General features: G+C 58.4%; 1 protein-coding gene across 1 annotated transcript; it reads left to right on the top strand.

The window, feature by feature from the left end:
• The first annotated feature begins 2,669 nt into the window (after positions 1-2,669).
• On the top strand, positions 2,670-6,468 carry PIM1 (Pim-1 proto-oncogene, serine/threonine kinase). The gene is made up of 5 exons (XM_051808717.1): positions 2,670-2,931; positions 3,017-3,123; positions 3,229-3,958; positions 4,624-4,800; positions 5,046-6,468. Exons 1-5 carry the CDS (start codon positions 2,850-2,852, stop codon positions 5,195-5,197), a joined length of 1,248 nt encoding a protein of 415 aa, XP_051664677.1. The 5' UTR covers positions 2,670-2,849; the 3' UTR covers positions 5,198-6,468.
• The last annotated feature ends 5,845 nt before the right edge of the window (positions 6,469-12,313 follow it).

Raw genomic sequence — 12,313 nt, 5'->3', positions numbered from 1 at the left:
CTGCTTCGCCCCACGCCCTGGGCCAGCCGGTTCCGCGGGCGACCGAGGCCGAGCCCAGGGAGCCACGGGCGGACTCAGCCAAGGTCACGCAGTGACTCAAAGCTCGCGGTGGAAAACCACAGCCCTCCTGTGTCACGGCGTTAATGGCCCCGCATTGTCCCCTCCCTCCTCCGGCCGGGTCCCCTCCGCCGGGGGATGCTCGTGGGGCTGACACGGGGTTGTGCTCCCGGCTCGGCGTTGACCTCGCTGTTTTGTTTCAGGACAGCAGTGGAAACCTGGATTTTAAACCCTCCACCCCGGGGGCTCCAGGGCGGCAAATCGCCCCTCTCTCCCCGCTGGGTATTGCCCTGGCCCTCCCCATCTTCACCTATTTGCTAATTGTGCTGGCGGGGAAGGCGAGGGGGAGGAAATACAAAAAGTAAACTGCGAAAGCAACACTGCAGCTTCAAGGGCCCAGCACAGCAATCAAGCGATAAAGCAGTAATTAAGCCTGATTATCATGCAAGGCAGCCCCGGTTAGACTGGAATGCCGCTGAAGAGCCTGAAAGCTGCCGGGATTGTTTGCAGGGCTCAGAACTGATCTTTTGATGTCTGCTGGGAGCTCCTCTCCCCCAGACCCGCCACCGGCTCCATGTGCCACCCCAGGGTCCTGTTTGCCCCCAAGCACAGTCCCGGTTGGGTTTGTCCTCAAACTGCTCCCCGGGGGCTCATGTCAAGAGCTGGGTTTGCCCCAGGGGTGGAAAGAGGCAGCCCTGGCCAGGGCAGGACCTGCAGGACATCCCTGTGTCCATGCCAGGGCAAGCTGTGCTTGTGGATGTGGGCTGCTCTCCTGCACCTGCCATCTCTCATCCCAGAGGAAGAGGGTTGGGAAAAGAGGAGATCCTTAGGGAAGAGGGCCGAGTGGGGTAGCAAGCAGGATGGGGTTTGTTTCATGTTTGCTTGAATGTCTGACACATCCCAATGGCCTCATGAGGGCTGGCAGGGGAAAGGTGAGTGCATGGGATGGGCTTGGGGGAAAAGGTGATTCCTAGCCCTGGATTGGGGTCATTTGAGGAACAGGGATGCATCTGGGTGGGTTATTCTGGAAAGAGAAGGATATGGCCGGGAAGTGTGGCCTCCTCCCTGCTCCACACGGCCAGGGCATGGAGCAATATCTTCCCATCACCTCCGAGACGGGGTTTTTCCCAATCCAGAGGGGGCACAAGCCCTCCGTGCCTGCAGGAAGAGTCGGACACTGACTCAGCCCGCTGGGGAAACGAGCAGTTGGGCAGGTTTATACACGAGGATGACTTTGGCCCCAGATCATCCCGGCTGCAAGACACGCTGCTCCCTGCTATGCTAATGAGCAGGTTTGGGCAGAGCGAGGACAAGGCTGAGCCTCCCGAGGAGTCAGGGACAGGCAGCCCCCGGGAAAGCCCGGCTGCTCCGGGCGAGCTCTGTTTGTCAACAGGTTTCCAGGGCAGCCCCTTCGGTGCCTTTCATCATCCTGGCAAAGAATTTGATAATGAGTTTGGGGCCAGATGCTAAGTCACCTCATCCCACGGGCTGAGCACCGACAGGCAGAACCAGTTGTCCCAAATATGCCCAGGTGTCGGGTGGGAATAAGGCAGGAGAAAGGCACTGCCTGCCCCTCTCCTCCACCCTCAGCTTGCATCACCCCAAATAACAATACAGGAAAAAATATTTAAAAAAATAAAAGCATTTTTTAAAAAAACACGGATGGAGCTGCTGTGTCAGATTCTCCACTTTTCCCTAAATAAAATGCCACTTTCTGTGTAAAGCCCAAGGTGGGTTTTTCAGTTTTTAGCTGTCTCAGCCCCTAAAAGAGGATGTGCTATGTTCTGGGTAAATCTAAAAGAGGCAGTAGTGGTGGTGAGTCCTTCCTGGCTGGAGTGAGGGCTGAGCCACAGCTCTGCACCCCAGTTTAGGGTGTGCATCTTGGTTGTGTTTTATCCCTTTTTTCAAAATACTACAGTGGCCGGGACCTCACCAACATTTCCAGTAAACCCCATTCGATTTCGAGCAAATCATCCCACAAGTATGTGTGGGATGCTGGGAACTCCTCGGTCTTGCTCGGGAGCAGGAGCCCAGATGGGCTTCGTCTGGAATAATTCAGCTCCCGATGGCTGGAGCTCTTTGCTCTAAATGCTAATAGAGTGAGTAATCAGAGATCTCCATCCAGTAAATTATTTATCTTATCTCTGGAACTCGGGGAGGCATCTCAGCCAGCGACTTCTGCGGAAAAAAGAAAAAAAAAAAGGGGGGGGGGAAAATAAACCCCAGGGATGTTAGTCAAGAGTCCGCAGCTGGAATGGCCACATGGCCACTGTTACTGGAAAGGGGAAAAGTTCAGACACTGGGAAATAACGAGAGGGTGGGGTGGGACGGGGGGATGCGGATCACCCGGGGAAGCTGTAGGGTTCGCGGAAAAAAAATAAGCAAACGAAGAAGCAGCCAAAGAACCCGCGAATTTCGGCGGGCGAGCCCCGCGACTCCCGCGTGTCCGCGGCGGCCCCGGGACGGGCGGGACGGGCGGGCACAGGGACCTGCGCGGCGCCCCCGCCGCCGGGGCTCGCTCCCTATTGGCTGAGGCGGTCCGAAGGGGCGGGGCGGCGCGGCTCGGCCCCGCCCCCCGGGCGCCCCGGCCCCGCCCCCGGCCCCTGCGGCTCGCGGGGCCGGCGGGGGCCGCGCGCCACACGCGGCCCGGCCTCGCGCGGAGCGGCCGCTCCCGCCCGGATCCCTCCCTGGATCCCTCCCTGGATCCCCCCCCCCGGGTCCCGCCGCCTCCTCCACCACCACCCGCCCACCGGGACTCGCAGGTGCCGCCACCGGCCGCCCCCGTCACCGGGATGCTGCTCTCCAAAATCACCTCGCTGGCGCATCTCCGCTCCGGCACCGGCGCGGAGCTGCACCCCGCCAAACTCCAGCCAGGTCAGGGCAGGGATTACCCCGTGTGAGGGCTCGGGGACCGCCGGGGAGAGCGGGCGGAGCGCTGACGGGCGGGTCTCGTCCACAGGGAAGGAGAAGGAGCCGCTGGAGCAGCTGTACCGGGTGGGCCCTTTGCTGGGGAGCGGCGGCTTCGGCAGCGTCTACTCCGGGATCCGCCTCTCGGACGGCGCCCCGGTAAGTGGCGGGGAGGGCGGCGGGAGGAGGAGGAGGAGGAGGAGAAGGAGGGGGCTCGGCGGGGCGGGCGCCGAGCTCATCCCGCCGCTCCCCCTTGGCTCGCAGGTGGCGATCAAACGCGTGGCCCGGGACCGCATCTCGCAGTGGGGAGAGCTGGTGAGTGACCGGGGCCGGCGGGGGGACCCGGGGCGTGACGGGGGGGATGAGCCGAGGGGCGGGAGGGGGGAAACCGGGACAGCGCGGGGGGAGCGGGCGTGGGGTCACCGGGGGACGCGGAGCATCCCGGGGAATACCCGGCATCGATGGGAGCGGGCGGGGGGACACCCGACCATCTCCTGGGCGGGGGGATGCCCAACAGCGGCGGGGCTGAGCAGGGGGGCGCCGGAGTTTGCCCTGGGCGGGGGGCAGCGGTACCGGCCCCCCGGCGCAGCCCCAGCCCCTCTGATGGCAGCGTGGTCCCCCCCGCAGCCCGCGGCAGCCGGTGCCCCCCCCCCCCCCCCCCCCCCCCCCCCCCCCCCCCCCCCCCCCCCCACCCCCCCCCCCCCCCCCCCCCCCCCCCCCCCCCCCCCCCCCCCCCCCCCCCCCCCCCCCCCCCCCCCCCCCCCCCCCCCCACCCCCCCCCCCCCCCCCCCCCCCCCCCCCCCCCCCCCCCCCCCCCCCCCCCGGCTGTTCCGCCAGGTGCTGGAGGCCGTGCGGCACTGCAACAACTGCGGCGTCCTGCACCGCGACATCAAGGACGAGAACATCCTCCTGGACCTGGCCACTGGCGAGCTCAAGCTCATCGACTTCGGCTCCGGCACCTTCCTCAAGGACACGATCTACACCCAGTTTGACGGTGAGCCCACACCCGGGGGATATTCCCGGTTCCGGGCATTACACGGGCTCTGGAGATTCCCTGTTTGCCGGTTGAGGGGGAATGGGACGGGATTAATTCCGCAGCCGCCGCCAAGTTGCTGTTTGGCACGGGGCGGATGTTGTGAAACGGGAGCCGGCTCCCGGCCCTGCTGACAGCCTCCGTCACCCCCCCGGCCCGGGCTGGGGAAGCCGGCGTGACAAAAACACCTCGTGGCGGGGGACAACAGAGAGAAGGGGGGGGGGGGGGCGGTTTGCAAAACGAGAGCACCGGCCGGTTTTGTTCGCAGGCGCGGAAGGGCTGGGGCTGCTCCTCTCCCCTTGTTTGCCTCGGTTTATGTTATTTTTTTATTTTTTTTTTTTGCCATTGCGGGGGGGGGCGGGGAGGGAAAGGCGTGGGGTTTTTTTTTTTCTCCCCCCCACACCCGTGGGTGTGTTTTTTTTTTTTTTCCCCCTCGCGTGTAACGGGCGGGCCTTCCCCGGGCCCTGCTGCCCTCTTCCGGCACCCGCGCCCGGCTTTTACAACCCAAAGTTTGTAAACAAGAGTCACGTGGCGGCGGGAAGGCGGCGGGTCACGCCTGTGCCAGCGCTGCCGCCCGGGGATGCCCGGCCCAGAGGGTTTGATGGTGGGCTCCTTTCCTCGCGCAGGAACGCGGGTGTACAGCCCCCCGGAGTGGATCCGCTTCCACCGCTACCACGGCCACTCAGCCACCATCTGGTCGCTGGGCGTCCTGCTCTACAACATGGTCTGCGGGGACGTCCCCTTCGAGCAGGACGAGGACATCATCCGGGGGCAGCTCTTCTTCCGACGGCGGGTCTCTCTAGGTGGGTGCCTGGTTTTGTGGCGTGGGTGGGATGATGGGTTCTTACAGCTCTGGAGGGGGTTGATCTCCCACACTTGGCTGGAGGAGGGGGCACATTGTCCTGCCATCCCGCTCTCCTCCCAAACACAGGGCGGATGGGGAGGTTTGGGTGCAGCTTGGAGCACCCTCAGCATGACCTGGGCACTGCAGACAGGGTGGACAGGAACCTTCTCCCACTGACCAGGGGTCTCTGGTTTCTCTCCCCAGAGTGCCAACACCTCATCAGGTGGTGTTTGTCCATGCGCCCCTCGGACAGGCCGTCGTTGGAGGACATTTTCAACCATTCCTGGCTGCAGGACATTCACCTGGAACCAGCAGAGATCCACCTGCACAGTTTGATCCAGGAGCCTAGCAAGTAACAGCTCCACGCAGCTCCTGGTCCTAAGAAGCAAAGAAAACCAGACTTTTTCATCACGACCGTAGCACTGAGCAGGGATGCTCAGGTGGGAACACGCCCATCTTGTCCTGGAGCTGGGCTGGAGACCTGGTCTTCCAAGCTCTGGTGGCCACCATCCACACCAGCTGCCCTGGACTCGATCTGAATGACCTTGTCCCATTTGAGCTTTTGCCAGTAACTTTTGGCAGGGGGGAGTTTTAGTTCTGGTTTTGGAGGCTCTCAAGTGTCATCTTGACCTGCTGAACTGGGGACAGCGAGAGGATCAGAGACCTGATTGCAAGAAAAGCTTCAATGGGGGAAAACTGATTTTGGGGAGGTCAGGGCCTGTGGCTGAGTGACTGTCCCTTCTCACTGTCCCCGTGCTCGAGTGCCTTCTGTTTCCATCTGGGCTGTGCTGGAGGAAAGACTTGACTTTTCCTACAGTGCTGCTTTTCTGAGACTCACCTGGGCCTTTAGTACCTTTTCCCTTTTCAAAAAGAAAGTGGGTCAGAAGATGCTTGGGACCCAAGTGAGTGATGCCTCGCCTCCTGTGCCTCCATCCCATGTGGATTTTCTGGGGTTCTTTGCTTCTCTGTGCCCTCACGAATGCACAAACAATGCAAACCAACAGCTGTAAATGTGTATATAGCTCTACAGGAGCAAAGCTTGATGTACAGTTGTGAATAGTGATAACATTTTGCCTTTTTTCTGGTTTCCAGTTTTTGTTTTTAATTTATTTTCATGAATTCGTTGTTTGTTTTTTTGGTTTTTTTTGTTTTTTTTTTTAAAGGAAAAGTCCTAGCCGCTAGGATAACTTATTTATTTATTTATAATTCATGTGGGTTTCCAACCCATGCCTTGCTTCTACAGCTGCTGATCCCGTGGTTTTCCATTCGGGTCTTCCCTCCGTGTGTGTCCTGTGTCCACCCCCGGGCCCGTCGTGTTTCTGTCGGATGTCTGGCGTAGGTGTGGAGTGGCTGCTGCTCCCCAGCTGTCTGTGTACATACTTCTTCTGGGTGCTGTTGTTTCCTTGCCACGTGCAAATATCAGTTTGCAGATGAGTTTTGGTTTTCCTCACGGGTGTTGTTTGGGGCTGGGGAAGGGGGGGGAGCTGGCCCGGGCTGTCTGCACTGTCCAGTCTGTACCTGTAACACGTGTGTAGCCGGCGGGGTTTGTTAATAGTTGATATTGTACAGGGGAATTGAGAAATCTTATTTTTTTTATGCGGTTTTAAATAAAAACTAAAACACTTGATGTGGTGGAGACATTCCTTCGTGGCAGGGTGGGATGAGGGGTGCTGTGAGTGTGTGGGGTACCAGTGACCACACCACGGACTGATGGCTTATCTCCAGCCAGACTAATCCCAAAGGTCCCCCTCCAGTGTTAACCAGCACCAGCCAGCCAAAAACACCACGGAGACAGCCGGATCCATCCCTCCACGGGGTGTTTCCAGCGCTGACTGCTCCTGGCAGCTCTCCTGGGAGAGATCAAAGAAGTGCAGAGCCCTTTTCGTTCCCATTCATCCGCAGGCTGGAGCGGGAGCATGTGCTGGGGACGGCGAGTAAACAAACATCAAAGCGACCTTACGAAAGGCCGGATGTTGTCAGCCAAATTAAATTTTGGTAAGGCAGATCCTGTTGCTCCGGCTCTGTTGGGTGTTGCATGCCGGGGGCCGGGTGCCTGATGGGTGCAGGAAGCCACCCGTGGGCTGTCCCACCTCCGGCCAACGCGGAGCAGAGGAAGCCGATCTTCGGATTACGAGAAGTCGGTCGCTATCAGTCGGCAGCGGTCGAGTCTTTGCCCTCCAAACTGTCAAAACCCCACTTCCAGCTCTGCAGCGCTTCGGGGATGTTGGTTTGGTTGGTTTGTTTTTTGTTTTTTTTTTTTTAATATTAGGAGGTTTTTTTTAACTAATTTAGTTTGTGCTGAATTTTGAAGCCCTGTTTGCGTGTGAGCCGCTGCAGCACCTGCTGTGTGCACAGAGCTGTGTCTGCTCCAAGGAAGGGACACTTTTCCCTTTCTGCAGGTGACTTTGCAAGTCCCCCAGCCAGATCTGAGACGATAGGACCCTCCTTTCCTTGGCTTGCTCCAGGGCTTTTTCTTTAATATCCCCATGTCCCTTTCCCCAGCTCACCCCCGAGCTTTTGCCAGTCCTGCTCTCCAAGCCATGCTGCTGCTATGTCAGGGAATAGGGAGCCCTGTAACCACATCCCAGCCCTGTGGAGTGACCTGGTGTCACCACTGTGCCTCTGCCTTCACCAAAAAGTGCTAAATTGTTTTGTTTTGCTTTTCTCCTTTTTTATTTTCTTGGGTTTTTTTCTATTTCACTCAGCTGCATCTTTCATCTCCTCGAAGCTGCTCGAAGCAGGAAACGCAGCTCCAAACGCCTTCAAAGTTTAAGGCCTATTTTGAGATGTGGTTTGTATTTGCCCTCCTCTCTCTCATTTCCCCTCCAGACCATCCGGGAAGCTGCTCTTACACGAACACAAACCTCCCCACCACCACACCTCCTGCTACCCTGAGGAGCTTGAGCCCCCTGGGGTGGCCACTGTCCCCCCCAGCACCACCAAAGCCCTATCGTGGCAGCCCCGGCGCGGGCTGAGCCCGTCCCACCCTTCCCGTAAACGCCCCGCGACTGTTGCGGTGTTTCTTAGAAAACCCGCTGCAGAGAGGCTGAGCAGGTCCTGCGTGGGGCTGAGTGCTGATAGTCACTTGGCTTCCTGGGGATTTTGTCACCACCAGGCTTGTGCTGCAGCAGGGGGATGGTGCTGTGGTGTCCCCCTGGAAAGATCCCGTCCTGTCCCGCCGGGGTGACACGGTGCATCCAAGGGTTGGGTGTTGGATTGGTGCGTGTTTGACTCCAAGTGCACCAGCCTTTCTGAGCAGTAATACCTTCACAAGGCCAAGAGCCACCAGATTCGTGTCCCAGGACTCTCTGGAAAAGGGTCAGTGCATGTTTGATTCCATGTGCACCAGCCTGCCTGTGCAGTAGGACTTCCACGAGGCTGAGAGCCACCAGAGTCATATCCTAGGCCACAGGGAAAGAACCATGGGAGATGTGGTAAGTGACCCAAAGATGGGCACTCACAGCATCAGCTGCCTGTTCTCCCCTGCAGGCTGCCCACCACCTCACATCGTGGCACAGGCACGTGCACACAGGGCTTGGAGGCCCTTTTCATCCCTCATTTTTCCTCAATGGGAGATGTTCCCTGCACTTTGGGGCCATCAGCTGTGGCAGGAGAAAGTGAAAACACAGGAGATATACATTAGGAAATGACTGACCCAGGGCCAGCACTGCTCTCCCACCTCCCTCTCACCAATTTTCCTTGCTCCCCAGTGTCAGCAGGCAAAACACCCACAGTGCAGAAATCGGGAAAAAAACCAATGAAGCAGGACCAGGATGAGATTTCAGGCTCTTGGACTTCCCATTCCAGGAGCACTGGAGTCCCATGGCTGACAGAGGACTTGCAAAGGGCCAGCACTCATCACACCTGTGCCTTCCTGTACACATCCATCCCCAGCTAAGGTGCTCAGTGATGCAGGAAGGATCAGCCAGGGGAGCCTGGAGCCACAGCAAAAGGGGTATTTACATTTTCCATGTCCCGTTCTGGAAAGGGGAGATGAGCAACAGCCAAACATCTGCCAAGGCTGGAGAAAGGCAGATGAGCACAGAGGAGAAAAGTCACCTGGGGAGCAGGGGCCGGGCTCGCCGCAGGGACCTGAAGAGCCAGAGACTCCGAGGTGGCATCTCATCACCTCCCTGTCCCAAGGAAAACATCCAACTGCCCCTGAGGTGGTGTCTGAAACCCTTTGGCCTTCTTGGCACCACCGTGAGTCACAGGAGCTATTTTCAACCCGTGCCTTAGGAGGAGGTGAATTATCATCAAACCAGGTGTCCCACAGCTCCAGCTCCCCAGGAATGAATCCTTGTGGAAGCCAGTCTTCAAGTGCTTTGCCTGTGTGGCAACAGCATTATCTCCACAGGGCATGTGGGGAAACTGAGGCACAGTGACCCAATTCACTGGAGAACCTTTGGGGTGGAGCTTGGGCTCTCTTGCCTTTCCTTTCCCTCCTCTCTCCCTCCTCAGGCTGGGATCAGCTGCAAGAACTCCCACCATCAACCCCCTGCCCCCCACTGTCCCCATGGCCCCTGGGCAGGGAATTGAATCCTGCAGGAGCCAAAACCAAAGCCCTGCACTGCTCTCAGTGTGAACCTGGGGTGAAACACGTCCTTTCCCAGGCCTTCTTTGAAACCCTCCTGCTGTGCTGTGACAGCAAGGGGGGCAGGTGCTGGTTTCAGGCACCTGGAGCCCCACTCCAGACCAGAGTCTCCTGTTTTGGGTTTTACACGAGTGTCCCAAGAGTGGATCTGCACCAACCCTGCCTCCGTGACACATCGAAACTGCATCACTCAGCCTGCGAGTTGGTGGGGGTTTTAAAGAGGAAAAAACACTTTATTCACCATAAAAAACCCCAAACCAACCGCAAAACCTTTCCAGCGCGTAAAGTTGAGTTAAATTTAGCAGCTTCAGCTAAAGAAACATATTTTGAAAGCTGTAATGGAAGTGTTTCTTTCATCCCTTTCCAAGCTTTTGGTCCCCTTCCTCCAGGGCAATATTTCTGTGTCCTTACTCACTGGGTTTATTGCAGTTAGGAGGGGGTTAAGCAACCCCAAAAATGAAACAACACCTCCTGTTTCAAGCTGCAGCAGCCACTTCAGCGGCCCTGCAATGCCACAGAGGCACGTGTGTGAGTGCGAGGGGCGAGCGGGTGCCGGGGACAAAGTTCTCACCCTGCCACCGAAGCTGTGAGAAAAACAGAAGCAGTAAAACGTCATTTCAGGTCACCCTCTGCCCAAATTCTTCATCTCTTTCCCCGAAATGGGCAGGCAGGGCTGGGCCCCTCAACATTCCCTGACTCCAAGGGAATGCAGCCCCGCTCTGCCAAGCACAGCACGGATGTGCCATGGCAGTGCAATCCCGGTGCCAGGCTACCACCTGTAGTAGATTGCTCGCTGTACCATCCCCCTGTGCGTGCAGGGGTGCACACAGATGCCCAGGTGTGTGTAGATCCCCCTCCAAGCACATAAATTGGGCTCCATTTGTGCCAGTGTGGCTCCTGCCCTGGCTAATCAAGACCTGATGCAATCAAAGCGCAGCTGTGAGTGCCAAGGGCTTGGATTTTATCCTTTCCCGCACCCCCAGGGTGGGTTTTCTCACCTTTTGGGAGTGGTGCAGGGTGTGGGCAGAGCAGACAATGAACCCCTTTCCCTTGCTAGGGCAGAGGGGTCCATCCATTGTTGCTCCGTGGGGTGTTTCCAAACAAAGTCTTGATAAGACCAATACCTGAAGCAGGAGAAGATGATGTGTGAATTCCCGTGGAAAATGGGAGAGAAAACTCCAGGGACGATCTAACGATCTAACCCTCAGGCTGGGGAGGAACAGCAAAGCCAGTCCACCCTGCCTCAGGCAGAGGGGACGTCAGGTATCCAAAGGAGCTTTGCAGGAATGCACAGATGCCAAAAGTGACTCTGGGACTCCACTGAAAGCGAGAGCTCCCGCTCCCGTGGGGGATGGTTTCCATTTCCCAGAGTTTGCAGCCGTGTTACGGGATGAAGGGATTTGTGATAACCCTGTTTGTCACACCTCGTATCCCAGAGGTTTTGAACTCTGGGTGGAAGGAGCGGTGTTTCCACCCAGCTCCTTCCTGGAAACTTTGCTAGTCCAACACAGCCCCTCTGACCAGGAGGGCAGTGCTCTCCCTGCAGCTGGGGACCCCAGAATGTGCTCATTTTGCCAGCTCTGAAGTTTCCTTTCTCCGCTTCAGCTTCAGGATGGGAAAAGGAACTGATTCTTCTCTCTTGAGTTTCAGTCTTGCTCAGAATCGAAAGCTGTCAGAGATTCAGGGCTCGCTGTCAGAGATCCTGGGCTCGCTGTGACATCCAGGGCTTGCTCTGCCCCCCTGGAATGTGTCCCTGTACCCCGGGAGCCGCTGATGGAGAGGGAAAAGAGCAGCGAGAGGTTGGATCAGGGCAAAGCCCGCAAGTGCTGAGGCTCCAGCGACGAGCCCGTGCCGCCCTCTGCTGTCAGCCCCGGCCTCCCAAAACGGGCGGGTCTGCAGAAAACCGCCTGATTTTTAAATTTTCTTCCCTCTTTTTTTAAGTGCTGCCGGCCCTCCCCAGTCCTGAAAAGCTTTCCAAGCCGGCGAGGCGCTCGAAAAGCTACTGGTTGTGGCACTGTCCAACCTGGCCTTGGACACTTCCAGGGATGGGGCAGCCACAGCTTCTCTGGGCAACCTGTGCCAGGGCCTCCCCACCCTCACAGGGAAGAATTCCTTCCCAATATCCCATCTAGCCCTGCTCCTTCTCAGTTTAAAGCCATTCCCCTTCGTCCTGTCCCTCCATCCCTTGTCCAGGTCCCTCTCCAGCTCTCCTGGATCCCCTTTAGGCACTGAAAGGGGCTCTAAGGTCTCCCTGGAGCCTCCTCTTCTCCAGGTGAACACTCTCCCTGTCTGGCTCCAGGGTAGAGGTGTTCCGGTTCTCAAAGCATCTTTGTGTCGTCCTCTGGACTCATTCCAACAGCTCCACATCCTCCCTGTATCGAGGACGAGCTTTTTCCCCAGATTTTATCCCTTTTCCCAGTCGATTCCCCCTCCCATCACCGCCCCCGCCGCCCCGATCCAAGATGGCGCCGCCGGGGGCGCTGAGGGGGCGGGGGGTGGTTGACCTGCAGTGCCCGCGCTGGGCCACGGGGGGCGCCAGCGAGCGCTGGGCACCACTGCGCATGCGACTTGTAAGCTCAGAAGCGAGACTACAACTCCCGGCATGCACCGCGAGACACAACGGACCGCTGCAACCAAGCGCTGTAAGACTACAACTCCCAACATGCTTCGGGGGAGAAAGAAGGGCACGTGACCGCGGATTCTGCACCTTTTTGACCCTGCGGGGACACCGTCCCGGCCGGTGAACCCGGAAGTGGTGCGGAGTCCCGCGTGGGTCGTACATGGCGGGGCCGCTCGGCAACCTTGGGGTACCCCCGGCCCTGACACTGCCCCGGGCACCTCCGGGCCCGCCCGTCGGTCGGCTCTGACACCGCACTCG

This window comes from Manacus candei, unplaced genomic scaffold (genome assembly GCF_025592945.1).
Source record: "Manacus candei isolate 608988 ecotype Guabito, Panama unplaced genomic scaffold, ASM2559294v1 h1tg000073l, whole genome shotgun sequence".
NCBI classification, from domain to species: Eukaryota; Metazoa; Chordata; class Aves; order Passeriformes; family Pipridae; genus Manacus; species Manacus candei.
The sequence above is the reverse complement of the archived record's forward strand: the minus strand, read 5'-3'. Positions and strand labels throughout refer to the sequence as shown.